At 37.2% G+C, this 13894-nt stretch overlaps 1 protein-coding gene across 1 annotated transcript; it reads right to left on the bottom strand.

Moving 5' to 3' along the window:
* Nucleotides 1-292: 292 nt before the first annotated feature.
* On the bottom strand, nucleotides 293-1483 carry CABS1 (calcium binding protein, spermatid associated 1). The gene has a single exon (XM_032400499.1). The coding sequence runs from the start codon at nucleotides 1481-1483 to the stop codon at nucleotides 293-295; it is 1191 nt and encodes a 396-aa protein (XP_032256390.1).
* Nucleotides 1484-13894: the final 12411 nt, after the last annotated feature.

Genomic DNA, 13894 nt, shown 5'->3' with positions numbered 1-13894 from the left:
TCCCTGAAAGCTGGGATTAAAGATTTTATATTAAAGTAAATAATTGGATAATAATTGAATTAACCTTTTTGATACTAGAGGAACTCTTATATACTCAATTTTTAAGTTTCCATAAATACATTCTACTGCATGACTTCTATTGTTAAGCATCCACATTTTTCTGAGTCTAATACTTGCCTTAAATGTTCACATTCTTTATTAAGATTTTTTGCTTGCTAGACAAACTTCTTAGATGTTAAAACTAGCTGTCTAGGCTGTTGCTCAATTCTATGTGGCATCTGTTTTGCTGCTTTCAAATCAGGAACTCATCTGGTTCTTCTTTCAGTAGCTTAAAGACACCCATTTCAGTTGTAAAAGCATCTTCCTCATTGTTTAGGGTATTTGGATTGGGGGTGGTTTCTGAAAGTGGCTCACTGTCCTTAATTACAGATTCCATTGTATTATTTTCAGACAGATCTCCTTTTGTCAGAGTAGATGAATTTTCCGTGAGATTCATAGCTACTGATGTCGGGACTACAAAGTCATATCTGGATTCAACAGCTGTGAGCAAAACAGGATCGTTCTCTGCTTCATTTGTGGTATTTTTCTCCATCCAAACATTGACTTCATCCGTAGACTCTTCATCGGTCAGCAGAATATCTTCTGCATTATCTTTGTCTCTTTCGACAGTGGTAGTGAGTTCAAACACAGTGATGAACTTTTCCTCATCGGAGTCTGTTAGTTTGGGCACAGCATTGGGGTCATCCTCTGGAAGACTTAAGTCAATTTCAGTTATCTTCTCTTCTGTAAGGGCAGTTATGTCTGGAATAGTGAAGTTTTTTTCAGTAGCAGGAGAGATTTCAGCCTCAGGTATAGAAGAGTTGGTGATCTGGACGGCCTCATCAGCAGTGACATTGGATTTAACTGAGGAACTGTAATTGTTAACATCAGATTCATCCTTCTTAGCTGGAAGGGTGGGAGTGTCTGCAATGCTGGCGGTGCCTCCCTTTAATGTGCCAGAGACTTCAGAAGTTATTGAGACATCTTCATTCCCTGGGTCAGTGGTATCCAAGAGAATATCTTCTTTTGCCATGTTAGTGGAAAAATCTATTAAAGAAACAGTAGCACTTGGTGATGAAATATTACCAATTTTCACTGGGATTAAATTTTCAGTAATAGAATCATTAGCCATGGTGTTTGTTGTACCTGTCAGAGTAGTAATTTCTTTCTCCAGATGGGTTGATGACTTAATAATATGGGACTCAACATCATCTTCTGATTTTACTTTTTCCTTTGGAGATGTAAGCTTGTTGTCTGTTCTTGAAAAATCATTTTCTAGTGTATAGTCGTTTACTGAAGTAATGTGGTCTCCTTCTGAAGTGATGGTTGTTTCTGATTTAGGAATAGTGTTGTCAGCCCCAAAGAAAATGGTTGCTTCAGTTGTTGTTTTACTGCTTTCTGTTGGAGGATGAGAATCAATTTTTGGCAAACCATCTTCAGCCATGGGACAAAATGGCACCATGTACACTCACCGGTCTTTCCCTGGGCCCAGTGGTATCCCTAGGCAGGAGAGTGATGTTCATTATAGTGATTGAAGCATTGGTCATCATGGTGATTGTTGCATCAACCATAGGGCCAATGGCAGTGGCTCTCCTTGAAGGTTGTTTCTGTGCTCTGATTGGGCATCTAGTTTCAAGAGTATTGATATTAGATGAAAAGACAATAGAATCCTCTCTGATCATGAAATCAGCATTCACAGCTGGATTTATCATGTTTTTCTTTACAAGGGATCTACCTTCCATTATGGAGCTAGTGTCACTTGAAACAGACATAGCAGTGTCAGCCACGTACTTTGTGGGTTTAGTGTCAGTGGGGACAACTCCAGGCGTCATGAGATTATCAGCATTAGCTTCAAGTTGTCTGTCTTTCAAGTAAGTTAAAAACGTCTTTTTGAGGTGAAGTGTCTTCTCTTGAGATTTACGGTATTTAAATGTCTAAAAAACAATGGCAGCTTTGGCAATGAAGGTAGCTACAGAAGGTAATTAGGTAGCAAGGATTTCAGTTAGTTCTCTTCTTCAGAGAGTGAATTCTCACTTTTTCAGTAAGGAAACAAGTTACTATCCTTTTAGGGTTTTTGTAGTTTTCATCTTCATTGCAATTCTTACTTTTTCTTGAATTAACATGCTTAACAATGAGAGTGTCAGGTTTTGTATATTTAATTTCTTTAGGAATATTTTTCTGTAGAGAGTGTTAGTTCAACCGAATGCCAGGGAGTTGGCATTATATGTCAGAATTCACCCAGAAACAAAATTGAAGTATGGAATAACTGTATTAGCATTAAGAATTATATCCTCAATTTCAGAGGGAGTGTTTTCTATAATGATATTAGTTATACCAGCCATCATCCTTTTATTATTCTTAATGTTTAGCTACTTAGATGAAAGGAGTTGTAGCCTGGTATTAATGTTTGCCCAGTGTCATTATAAGAAAGAGAATTTTCATACTTAGACACAACTAAACCTGAAAAAGGGCAGCAGCATCAGCCAGAGCAATGGTTTCCATCCCAAGGGCAAATGCTTTTCTTCATTAGATATGGACTCAACCTCCACGTTTACAGTGTCTTTTTAAAATTGATTGACCTGGTATAGATATATCACCATTCTCTGTAGAATTATGATAGGTTTAAGATGGGCATTTTTCATTTTAAAGATATGGACAGCTTCTCCAGAAATATTTTTGCTTCAAGGAGATGTCACTATGAGGGTTCCAAAATGTTTATTGACATGGGAAATGCTGTCAGTATCAGGGACAGGGAGGAAAGTCTTAAGTTAGTGACAAGCACAGGTTCTTTATTTCTAAGTCATTTCCAGTGGCAGTAAAGGAAATCATAATGTAAAGCCATTCTCTGGGTTGCCTAACTCAATGGGAGGTTTTTTAACCTCTACATTTTTTTCTCATTATCTAGAGTTTGTGAGGCTTAATTCAGGATAAGGCATGCTATAAACAGAAGACTTGGTGTCCTTTTGGGGGGAATTCTTTTTTGTGTACAAAAAGGGAAAAAAAGATGGAAATGTTAGCTGTATAATTGCTAGAAGTCAGCTTGAAGTACTTGGTATATGTTATATTGAATAGAATTAGAATAAGGAGCAAAATATTCATTTTTATGAGCATTTAATTCCTGGTTAGAAATGTTAGGTGAGGGGTGCCTGGGGGGCTCAAGTCAGTGAGATGTCTGCCTTCAGCTCTGGTCATGATCCCAAGGTCCTGGGATAGAGCCCCATGTTGGGCTCCCTGCTCAGCGGGGAATCTGCTTCTCCCTCTGCCCCTCTCCCAGCTGAGGCTCTCTCTCTGTCTCTCTCAAATGAATAAATAAAAAAAAAATCTTAAAAAAAAAAAAAGAAATGTCAGGTGATATGATATCATCTTCATAGATACTAATTTCTCAAATAGTTTTTAATTTCAGGGATTACTTGTTGTGCTCACACCAAACTCTGTTTCTAGTAATAATAGCTGTGAGGTGGGATCACATTGATTATAGCAATAGTAAGTCTTTTCTTTCCTATAGAGGATATTATTACCATTATCTTTTTTTTTTTAATCATTGACCTCAAAAAGGACACCTCACATTGAGAGTGTGTATCATCCATCAAAGAGCAGGAAGCATATGGTGAAAATCCTGGTGGGAGTGCTGTAATTTTAGCAATTTTGAGGATGGAACTGGAGTCATTTGCTCCAGGGAACATGGGAAACTCTTAATTGACCAATAGATCATTACCACCAAAGATATTAGCTGACTTAAGGACAGATTCTATAGGTGAGTTTCATTTTATCTAAGTAGTTGTTTCCTTTATTGTTGTAGTGTCTATTACTCTAATGGAAACTGTCTTTTCTCAGGAAAGCATCAAGTTTATGTTTAAGTAGCAAATTCTTCAGATCCACGATGAAAAAAAAGTTTTGTTTTTTTTTTTTTTAAGTGAAAAAGGGGAAGCTGTTAACAAAAGAAGGAGACTTCTCAATAAGGCCTCAGGAAGGTTATTTGGCAATTTAAGATTTTCATGGATACTTGACTAGGAAGAGTCCTCAGATACAGACTTTGAAAATGCTGATGTCATAGTGATGCCCACCCTTAAGACTTTGTATGGAGAATATCTTGAGATTTATCAGATGAAATGTCATGTGCGATTTTAAAAGAATCAATTGAGATAAGTGGTGTCTTCTATGGACACTAGAATTCCTACTTTAGAAAGAGACTATATATCTTCAAATTTTATTTATTTATTTATTGGAGAAAATAGAGTTATTAATCCTAGGTGCGGTGATTATAATCACTATTGGAATGTATTTGCTGAGGAGGTTTCAGGTTCAGTATCTTCATTCCTGAGAGAATTGCCAGCTTCAGATACAGGGAGGGAGGTGAGAGGAGCAATTACATCTTGAGATTTAATTATGACAACATCCACATTTTTGTCCTCTTCCCCTCCAGTGATTGGAATGTTGGGTCCATGAGTAAGGAAATTGTAATTGAAGGATGCATTGTCCTGTGGTGTCACTATTTTTTTGTTTCCGAGGAAAATGGCATATATTATAGCAGGGTCAGTTATGACACTCATGTGTGCTTTGTAGTTTGTAGGCTTCTCAGGGATGTCCTTTAGAATAATTGTTTCTGTATGTGACTGAAGAATATCAGCCCTAAAGAATTTCCTTTAGCTTGTGGTACAATAGAAATTTCTTGAAACCTAGATAATATTTTTTTTTTCTCGACAGTGGTTTCTTGTGTATCATTTGTGTTTTCTGAAGTTTGAAATTCAGTATTTGTTGCTCTGAAATTGGCTAATTAAATTCCAACTGAGGATTTTCCTCTACCATGGAAATGATCTCTGTGTAAGATAAAGATTTTTCATCGGTAGAAATAATGTCGATCACTTCTGTGAGCAAATTTGAGTTCCCAGTAATGAAGTAAGTTTTCTGAGGAACATAGCCATCTGGGAGGGAATCCTTTGGCTTGTGAAAGCTTGAGTAAGCTGCTACAGGGACAATGTCATCATCCTTATTCCCTGATTTATTATCAGCAATGACATTTTTATTTACAAGATAAGGCTTTAGGTCAGCATCTTTTAGAGAATTTGTTTCCACCTGAATAACTGGATCATTTCCTGTTCTATTTACATCTGTAAGGTGATTCACTTCAGCTGTGTCTTTCACTGCAGAAGCTTTAGTTATTTCCCTTGTGTAATAGAAATTTGGTTTACTATATTCATTAGGAGAAAGAGTAGAAAACTTGGTGGTGGTTTTCTTGGGTTCTGAATTTTGATCACTAAAGGCATCAATATCAAAAATTTTGCTCTTGGTGACAGTAGTAGCAGTTGTGTTCGCTTTGATATTAGCCATATTGTCTGAAGAACCTGTGGAATCAGCTTGGAGAACAGTATAAACCAAAGGGAAAGCCTTTGGGACTCTTTGACTTCTAGCGTTTTGTCCTTCTGAGGCAACGCCTTTATTGAAGTAAGGTGAGTCTATAGACACAGGCTCTGATGCTGCTGCTATTAACACTATTGGGTAATATATGTTTGTGCCTTTTATAAGTTTGGGGGCTGCAGTTTCTTTAGTAGGATCTTTCAAAGTTAGGATGAAAATTTCAGGTAGTCCCATAGATGCAAGTCTTAGAGACCTGACACTCTCTGATGATGGAAGGCTATAATGACCGATGTTATTTTTGTTCTTAGTAGAAATAGCAGGAGCATATGGAATGTTGGCTGACATCTTTTTCAAAGGATAAACGAAAGTAAGAGCTGTGTTGATTGCATCTTCTGCGTTTTCTTTCACATTGGAGATGTCATCACTGGAAAGCTGACCTATAGGAAAATTACTAAACCTTGAATCAGATATTGTAGCTATACCCATTTGATCTTCAGTAAAATCAGATGTACTGGATGTGGTAGTGTCTGCTTTCCTGAGTGTAAATGTCTTATAAATGGTAGGTGAAGTATTTCTCCTGAGAAAATTATCACTATTTTTAAAAGCATGATTAGTAGTATTAGTTGTGAATGTCTTGCTGTCAACTACCCGTTTCATGTCTGGAGAAAGGGAATGCTCAGTTATTTTATTTTCTAAGTCAAAGCCTTCAGAGGGAATTATGGTGCCATCATCACTATTTATGGTGCTTTTTCCTGCAGGTGTTTTGTCAGAAAAACTAGAAGGAAAGTTTATACTTGCATCAATTAGGAAGTGAGTTTTAGGTCTGTGAGCTTTGGTATTGACATTGGCATTGGAATTCTTGAGATCAATGGCATCAGTGTCAGTGCTATTTTCCTGTCTAGGAATCATAGGTTGGTAATTTTCTTTAGCTTTCAACACTGGAGATACTGTTTTAGATAAGCTGTCTGAAGCAGCAACTGTGGTATATGGTGCATGAAACACATGTGTCTTGGGGGCATATATGAGTATACCCATTTTTATCAGGGAATTATTTGCTCTATCTTCTAATTCAAAGGCATGCATATCTGAGACATATTCAGAACCACTGTCATCAGACGTCATAGTTATATGGTCCATATATGCTGGAGTGATTTTGCCTGCAGAAGAAATGTCATCCACTCTTTCTGAAATCTCTTCTGTAAAATAAGTTGTTCCATATTCAGCTGATGTCCCTCTCTTCATAAAATCTTTCTGCTCAGATATATTGCCTTGTAAATTACTTGCCATGTCTTTTTCAGAGGTAATAATAGGTGAAATGATAGCTTTATCAGATGGAATAATTATTTTCTCATGTGGAATGTTATAATCAGTCTCTTTGGTCATATCTTTTCCCATACTAGTAACTGGAACAAGTTCAGAATATTTGGAAGTCCCCGTGGATGTTGTGAAATCAGAAGGAGAAAAAGTTGACCTCCATTGTAGGCCATCTAGTCTAGTTGGAGTATTTGTGATGGACCCTCCTGTCTTAGTGACTTTATCATGAAAGGTAGGCCTAACATCTTCTGGAAGAATTAATGTGGAATTAGCTAAAAAGATTCCTTTTAAATTGGGAGGTGTTTGAGGCTTGTAGGAAGTAACATTAAATTTAGCAGTGAAAGAATCTTCCATATTGCTGTCCCTCTTGGAGAGGGGATTGGGTTCAGTTCTTGATGGAAGGATTTTCCTCATAGCTGGGATGAAAACTGTTGTATTTGTAAAATTATGTAATTCCAATTTAGCAGGTGGATCTTCTTGATCAAAAAGATCAGCTATTTTCCTTCTTTCATAGACACTATCTTGAGAGTCTTCTCTAAGGGATGAGGCTTTCATCACTGGTCTTTGAGATATGAAATATATTTTGTCAGTCTTAGTTTTATAAGTCTCAGGAGTATCTCTATTCAGAGAGAAAAATGAATCAACTTCACCATCTGTGGTACTATCTGAAAAAGTAGTCGATCCAGTTGGGGAAATATTCTGGGCCAATGGATAGGAAGGAATGTCAGCTTGACTTATTATGATTTGTCTCTCTGAAACATCACCACCATTAATGGCATCAGCATATTCAGTTGCTCTTTCTAACATTTCTGACCTATTTATTACAGATTCAGATCAGGATTTATCTGTTGTTAGACCAGAGGTTTCAGGATTTTCAGGCAAGGAATTAGGACTAAGCATGGCAGATGTTAATAGAGATGAGAATCCCCTAGATTTAACATCTTCTCCAGGTAACATAGAATCACCTCCTTCATAACTATCTTCAGCGGAAAGAACAATGGAATCAGCCACAGGGCTGGCTGCCTTATTCATAGATGAAGAAAAGATTGGAGCTCTGTTTCCTTTCTCAGTATTTTTACCAATAATGGGAAGATCATCATCAGGAATGACATTGAACTCAGCCAAAGGAATAATGTTGTTCTGTGAATGAGGCATGCCTGCCCAGTTTGGTTTATGTTTATTTGCATTGAATTTGGCTGATATGGTGGTTTTTGCTTCATTTGGGGTATCATGATTATACAAAGCAAATGAGACGTCTTTCCTGTTGAATTGGTCTTTATATTCTTTAGGATAGGTGATCACAGAAGGATTGATGGAATCAGTTGTGAATATCTTGCTCTCTACCTTTCTTATCATTAGTTCTGGGTCTGGAACAAATGGGGACTCCATTCTTTTGCATTTAGGGAGAATGATGATGGTGTTATCACCAACTGGAAAACTATTTTCCACAATTGTTTCATCTAGAAATTCAGGTAAAAAAAATCCAACTTGAATCAGTTAGAGAATAAATCATGGATCTGGGAAACTTGGTATTAAAATTGACAGAAGAACTTTTGAGAACATCATCAGAATTAAGACTTTTGTCTTTGGGAATAAAGACATGGTGTTTTTTGGTAGTTTTGATATCAGTTGGAGATCCTTGGGATGCATGTTCAGAGACTGCAGCACCGGCATGGTGTGAATGAGACTTAAATACATTGGAGTCATTACTGAGTGTGGTCTTTCTCCTAAGGGCACCATTTCTTTCCCTCACTAGTTCAAAGACATAGTTATCTGCAACATAGTCAAGGGAACTGTCAACAGGTGTAATAGTTAATATATCCTCATCATTTGGATTATTTTCCCCTGCCAAAAGGGTGTCACGTACCTCTTCTGAAATGTCTTCTGTAAAAGGATCTACTTCAGTGATACTTCAGTGGATATATCTTTTCCTATAAAAGTCTCATCTCCAAATTATTGTTATTAATAGTATTAATAGGGTTTTTCATGCCTTTTTTTAAAAGAATGATAGTAGGTAAAGTAGTAATTTTGTCAGATGGAGTATTTCTTTCTCCAGGTGGAATATTATTATTAGTCTTTGTTTTGGTGTCTTTTTTCATCTTGATACCTGGATCAAGTTCAGAATACTTGGATGAACTCATGAATGTTGTGAAATCAGAAGGAAGAAGAGTTGATTTCCATGGTGGAAGGCCATATGTCCCAATGAGAGTGTTTATGATGGTCCTTACTCCAGTAGCAACTTCAGGAGAAGAGCTTTGATCATTAGACCTAGATACTTCTGGAAGAGTTAATGTGGAACCAACTGAAAAGTCTCCTTTTAAATTGGGGGGTGCTTGAGGTTTAGTAGAAGCAGCATCAAATTTAACAGTGAAGAAATTATATTTCAGTGTACTTGCATCTTTTGGAAAAAAATTGCCTGCTTTAGAAATGTGTACTTCCCCTTCCACATTGTTGTAACTCTTGGACAGAGTATTAAGCTCAGTTACTGAGGGAAGGATTTTCTTCATAGCTGGATTGAGAATGTTTGCATTTCTGAGAATGGTTGCATTTGTAATGTAACTTAAATCAGATTTAGCAGCTGGATCTTTTTGATCAGGAAAATTAGCTCTTTTTCTTTCTTCAGGGACCCTGTGTTGAGAGACTTTTGTAGGAGAAAAGGCTTTCATGATTGTTCTCTGAGGTTCAGAATATATTTTATCTGTCTCAGTTTTAGAGCTGTCAGTAGTTTCTCTATTTGCTGAGGACAGTGACTCAAACTCACTATTTGTGGGATTGTCTGAAGAAGTAGTAGAACCAATGGGAAGTTTTGTTGAGATCAAGGAGTAAGGCTTGAGGTCTATTTTATTTTTAATGGGACTATCACCATCATTAATAGAATTAGAGTATTCAATCATTGTCTTAAACGTGTTTGACAATGCAATTGAAGAATTAGCCAAGGAGGTATTTGTCACTGGGTTAGAGATTTCAAGATTTTCAGTTGAGACATTGGGAATGAACATGGCCTTTTCTGGGATTTGTAGAGGTAGGAATCCCCTGGACCTAATATTGTCTTCTGTAAGCATAGAATCACCTCTTTCATAACTACTCTCAGTGGAGGGAGTAGTGGTTTTCTCCAGAGGGTTGACTGTATTCATAGGTAAAGAAGAGATTGAAGCCCTTTTGTTTAAAATTTCAGTATCTTCATTGATGAAAGAAAGTTTGCCCTTAGGGATGACATTGAACTCAGCCAAAGAATAATACTATCCCATGAGTGTTGCAGCTCTGCCCTATTAGTTTTACCTTTAACATTCTCTGCTTGGGATAATAAGATACTTTCTGCTTTACCTTGGGTATCAGTATTATATATGGCAGATGAAATGACTTTTTTGAAGAATCGATTCTTATTTTTTAATGGAGAGGTGATAACAATGGGATGCATGGGTTCATCTGGGAAAATCCTTCCCTCTGCCATGGTTACTGTTATTACCGGGTCTGGAACAAGGGTGTGTTCTATCAGTTTGTCTTCAGGGGAAATATTGATGGTGTCATCTCCTTGTAAAGTGTCCCTTTTCAAGGTTGTTTTACCTAGAAACTTGTGAATACTCTCACTTGTGTGAGTTAGGGGATGAGTCACAGATCTGGGAGACTGAGAATTTGAATTGACAGTAGAACTTTTGAGAACAATAGCATCAAGGTCAAAACTGGCATGCTCCTTTCTAGATACCAAATTTTGCAGTATTTCTTTAGTTTTAATCTCAGCTGGGGTTCCTCGAGATAAATGTTCAGAGGTAGCAGCACTGGAGTAGAATTGATGAGACCAAACTATTTTGGGGTCATAAATGAGAGTAGTTTTGTTAATAATAGTATTGTATTTTTCTTTCCGTGGTTCTAGGACATACTTATTTGTGGCATAGTTAAGAGCTCTGTCGTCAGGTACAATGCTTATCACATCTTCAATATTTGAAATATTTTCACCATCTAAAGTGATGTCTGAAATGTTTTCTGTAATAGGAACTATTTCATATTCAGTGATTATATCTTTCCCTAGAGAATCTCTGTGCACAAATATTTTATTAAAAATAGTGTTCACCATGCCTTTTGTTGAAGTATTGGTACTAGGTGAAGTGATGGCTTTGTGTGATAGAGTATTTCTTTCCTCAAATGGAATATTATTATAAGTGTTTGTTGTGGTATCTTTTTTCATTTTGACAACTGGATCAAGTTCAGAATATTTAGATGAACTCACAGACGTTGTGAAATCAGGAGAAAGAATTGATTTCTGTAGTAGCACGTTGGATCCAGTGGGAGCACTATGAAGCAAACCTGCTGTGCTTGCATCTTCTTCAGGAGGAGTGGAGTTTTTATACTTAGGCGTCTTTTCCAGAGACATGGTGGAATCAGCTGAAAGGATTCTTTTTAAATTGGGAGGAGCTTGAGGCCTAGCAGAAATATTAAATTTACCAAAGAAAGGATTATCTTCCAACATCCTTGAATCTCCTGAAACAAAATTTCCTGCTTCAGAAATGCGTTTCTCCTCCTCGTTATTGGTCTTGGAGGAGAGCATTGGGCTCAGGGATTGAGGGAAGTGTTTTTTCCAAAGTTGGAATGAGAACTGTTGCATCTGTAATGTGATTTAAATCAAATTTAGTAGCTTTGTCTTCTTCAGCAGAGAGTTCAGCCATTTTTTTTTAATTTCAGAAGAGAAGGGACTTATTTCTATGGTCAAAAGCCCTTTCATCATTGTACCCAGAGGTTGAGCATCTGTGTTAACTTCAGAAATGTTGATAGTTTCTCTGTCTGCAGTGGGTACTGAATCAGCCTCATCCTCTGTGGAATTCCTGGTAAAAGTTACTGACTCATTAGAAGGAATATTTGAGTCTAAGAGGTGAGGCTGAAAATCTGTTTGAATTTTAATGTCCTGATTTTCTGAAATATCATTTCCATGAATGAAGTCAAGGTATTCCATTCCTGTCTCTGATGCTACTGATACTAACTTTGAGGGGTCAAAGAATTATCACTCGTTAGAACAGAATCCTTGGTTAAGACTTTAGGCATAAGAACGATCCTTTTAGATGTTAGTAGAGATGGGAATTCTTTAGACCTAACATTATCTTTATCAGGTTGCAGAGAATCTCCCCCTTCATAACTGTTCTCAAGGGAAAGAGTAGTGGTATCAGTAACAGTGTGAGTTGTCCTCATTGGTGAAGAAGACATTGAAGCCCTATTTTTTTTATTCCCAGAATTTTCATCAACAAAGGGAAGTTCATTATTATGAGGGCTGACATCAAATGTAGTTGAAGGAGCAGTGGCATTCTGTGAATGATAGCTCTCTGCCTTGAAATGTTTATCTTGATTATATTCTGATTTGGGTGACATCTCAGGTTCCCTTTGGTAGTATGGAGCAGTGAATGTGACGTATTTCCTGTAGAGCTGGCCTTTGTTTGTTATGGGAGTTGTGCTCATGGTGAGATCAGTGATTTCATCTGGGAACATCTTGTTGTCTCCCATTGTTTCCATTGATTCTGGGTCTGGAGCATTGATATGCTCAATCCATTTGCCTTCTGGAAGAGTGATGATGTCATGTCCATTTAGGGTGTCCTTTTCTAGAGATAAATCATCTGGAAACTCAGGGGAGACTTTTCTGTTTCCATCTGTGGATAAGTGAGTCATGGTTCTAGTTGACTTGCTTTTGAACTTGGCAGTATAATCTTTGAGAAAGGTGCCATCTTTGTCAGAATCAGGGTTTCCTTTTCTGGAGATCAACATTTGGTATTTTTGTTTAGTTTTGGGTTCTCCAGGATTTTCATTCAGGAGACTGTCAGTGACATGTGCAGTGGGGAAAGGAGCATGAGATCCATGTCTATGGAGCCCTTGAACAGAAGGAAATGTTTTTGTTGTGGGGCTCTTTCCTTTTTCTCCAACATAAAAGGTATTTTTCTCTGATACATATTTAAAAGTATTGTCATCAAGCCCAGTGGTCATTAGGTTCATATCATTTAGATTGTTTTCCTCTGCCAGAAAAACTACATTTGACTCTGCTGAAAAGTCCTTTGTAAAAAGAATTGCTTCATATTGAGCAGCATTATCATTTCCTGTAGAATCTACATGCCTTTTTCCACTTATAGTGTTCCTTATATCATCAATAAAGGTAATATTGTCAGGTGAAATGATATCTTTGTCAGGTAGAACAATGATATCTCTAGCTATAATAGACTCATCAGTCATTTTTATGTTGCTCTCTCCTATAGCAAGCACTGGATCAAATTCAGCATTATTGATGTTAATAAAATCATCAACAAAATCAGTAGGAGGAAGAGTTGGTTGCACGGGTGGATATGATTTATTATAAGAGTTTGTGATAGACCTCTTTAAGTTATTACTAAGAGAAAATGAGCCCTCAGCCCTGGCCTTTCTCAGCTTTGTCATGCTCATTGTGGAATCAGGGTAAAATGTTTCTTTTAAAGTTCCAGGTGCTTTCTGTTCAGCAGAAGCAACATAAGGCTTAAGAATGAAAGGATTAATGTTCGCTGAATTTACCTCTCTTAAGATTACTGGAATTTTGGCTTCAGAAATATAGTATTCATTCTCCACAATAGCCTTACCTTTACCCAGGAAAGCATTCGTCCCGTTCCTGAGGTAGTGATTTCTTTAGCAGATGGATTGATAACTGCTTTATTTATATGGTGATTTACAGCATAGTCAAAACTTTTACTTCTCTGCTCTTTTTTTGTGGATTGCAGGTTGAAGAACTGTGTTAAGTGCAAAGGCCATTGTGCCAGTTTTAGGATAAATGCCCCCATTTCCAGTGGTAGGTATGTCAGTGGCTACACTTAAAGGGTTATCTGAAAAAAATAGTAGGATCCTCCAGAGGAACAAAGGAGACCACGGAGAGGGGCTGAGGTTTACTTTGCACCTTGGTGATTTCCCAGTTTTGGTCAATGATAACAGAGTGCTCACCTAGTGGCTCTAAGGTCACCAATTTATTAGATAAAGAATCATCATTTTGACTAAGAGCATCTGCAATTCTGTTTTTTTTCTGATTAGGAATTAATAGAGATTTTAATTTTATGGATACGACATCATCTATCTCAGGTACGGTAGAGTCACCATTTTTATTGCTCTCCTTAGAGTCAAAGGCAGGGGCATTAGGCGAAATGGTGGTAACATTTGTTGGCATTTTGGTGGCACTAACCAGATTAAGAGAAGC

Source organism: Phoca vitulina, unplaced genomic scaffold, assembly GCF_004348235.1.
Source record: "Phoca vitulina isolate PV1807 unplaced genomic scaffold, GSC_HSeal_1.0 scaffold3, whole genome shotgun sequence".
NCBI lineage: Eukaryota > Metazoa > Chordata > Mammalia > Carnivora > Phocidae > Phoca > Phoca vitulina.
The sequence above is the reverse complement of the archived record's forward strand: the minus strand, read 5'-3'. Positions and strand labels throughout refer to the sequence as shown.

Excerpts from the sequence above, each read along its gene's own strand:
- CABS1 (XM_032400499.1), bottom strand. The coding sequence starts at position 1,483 with ATGGCTGAAGATGGTTTGCCAAAAATTGATTCTCATCCTCCAACAGAA.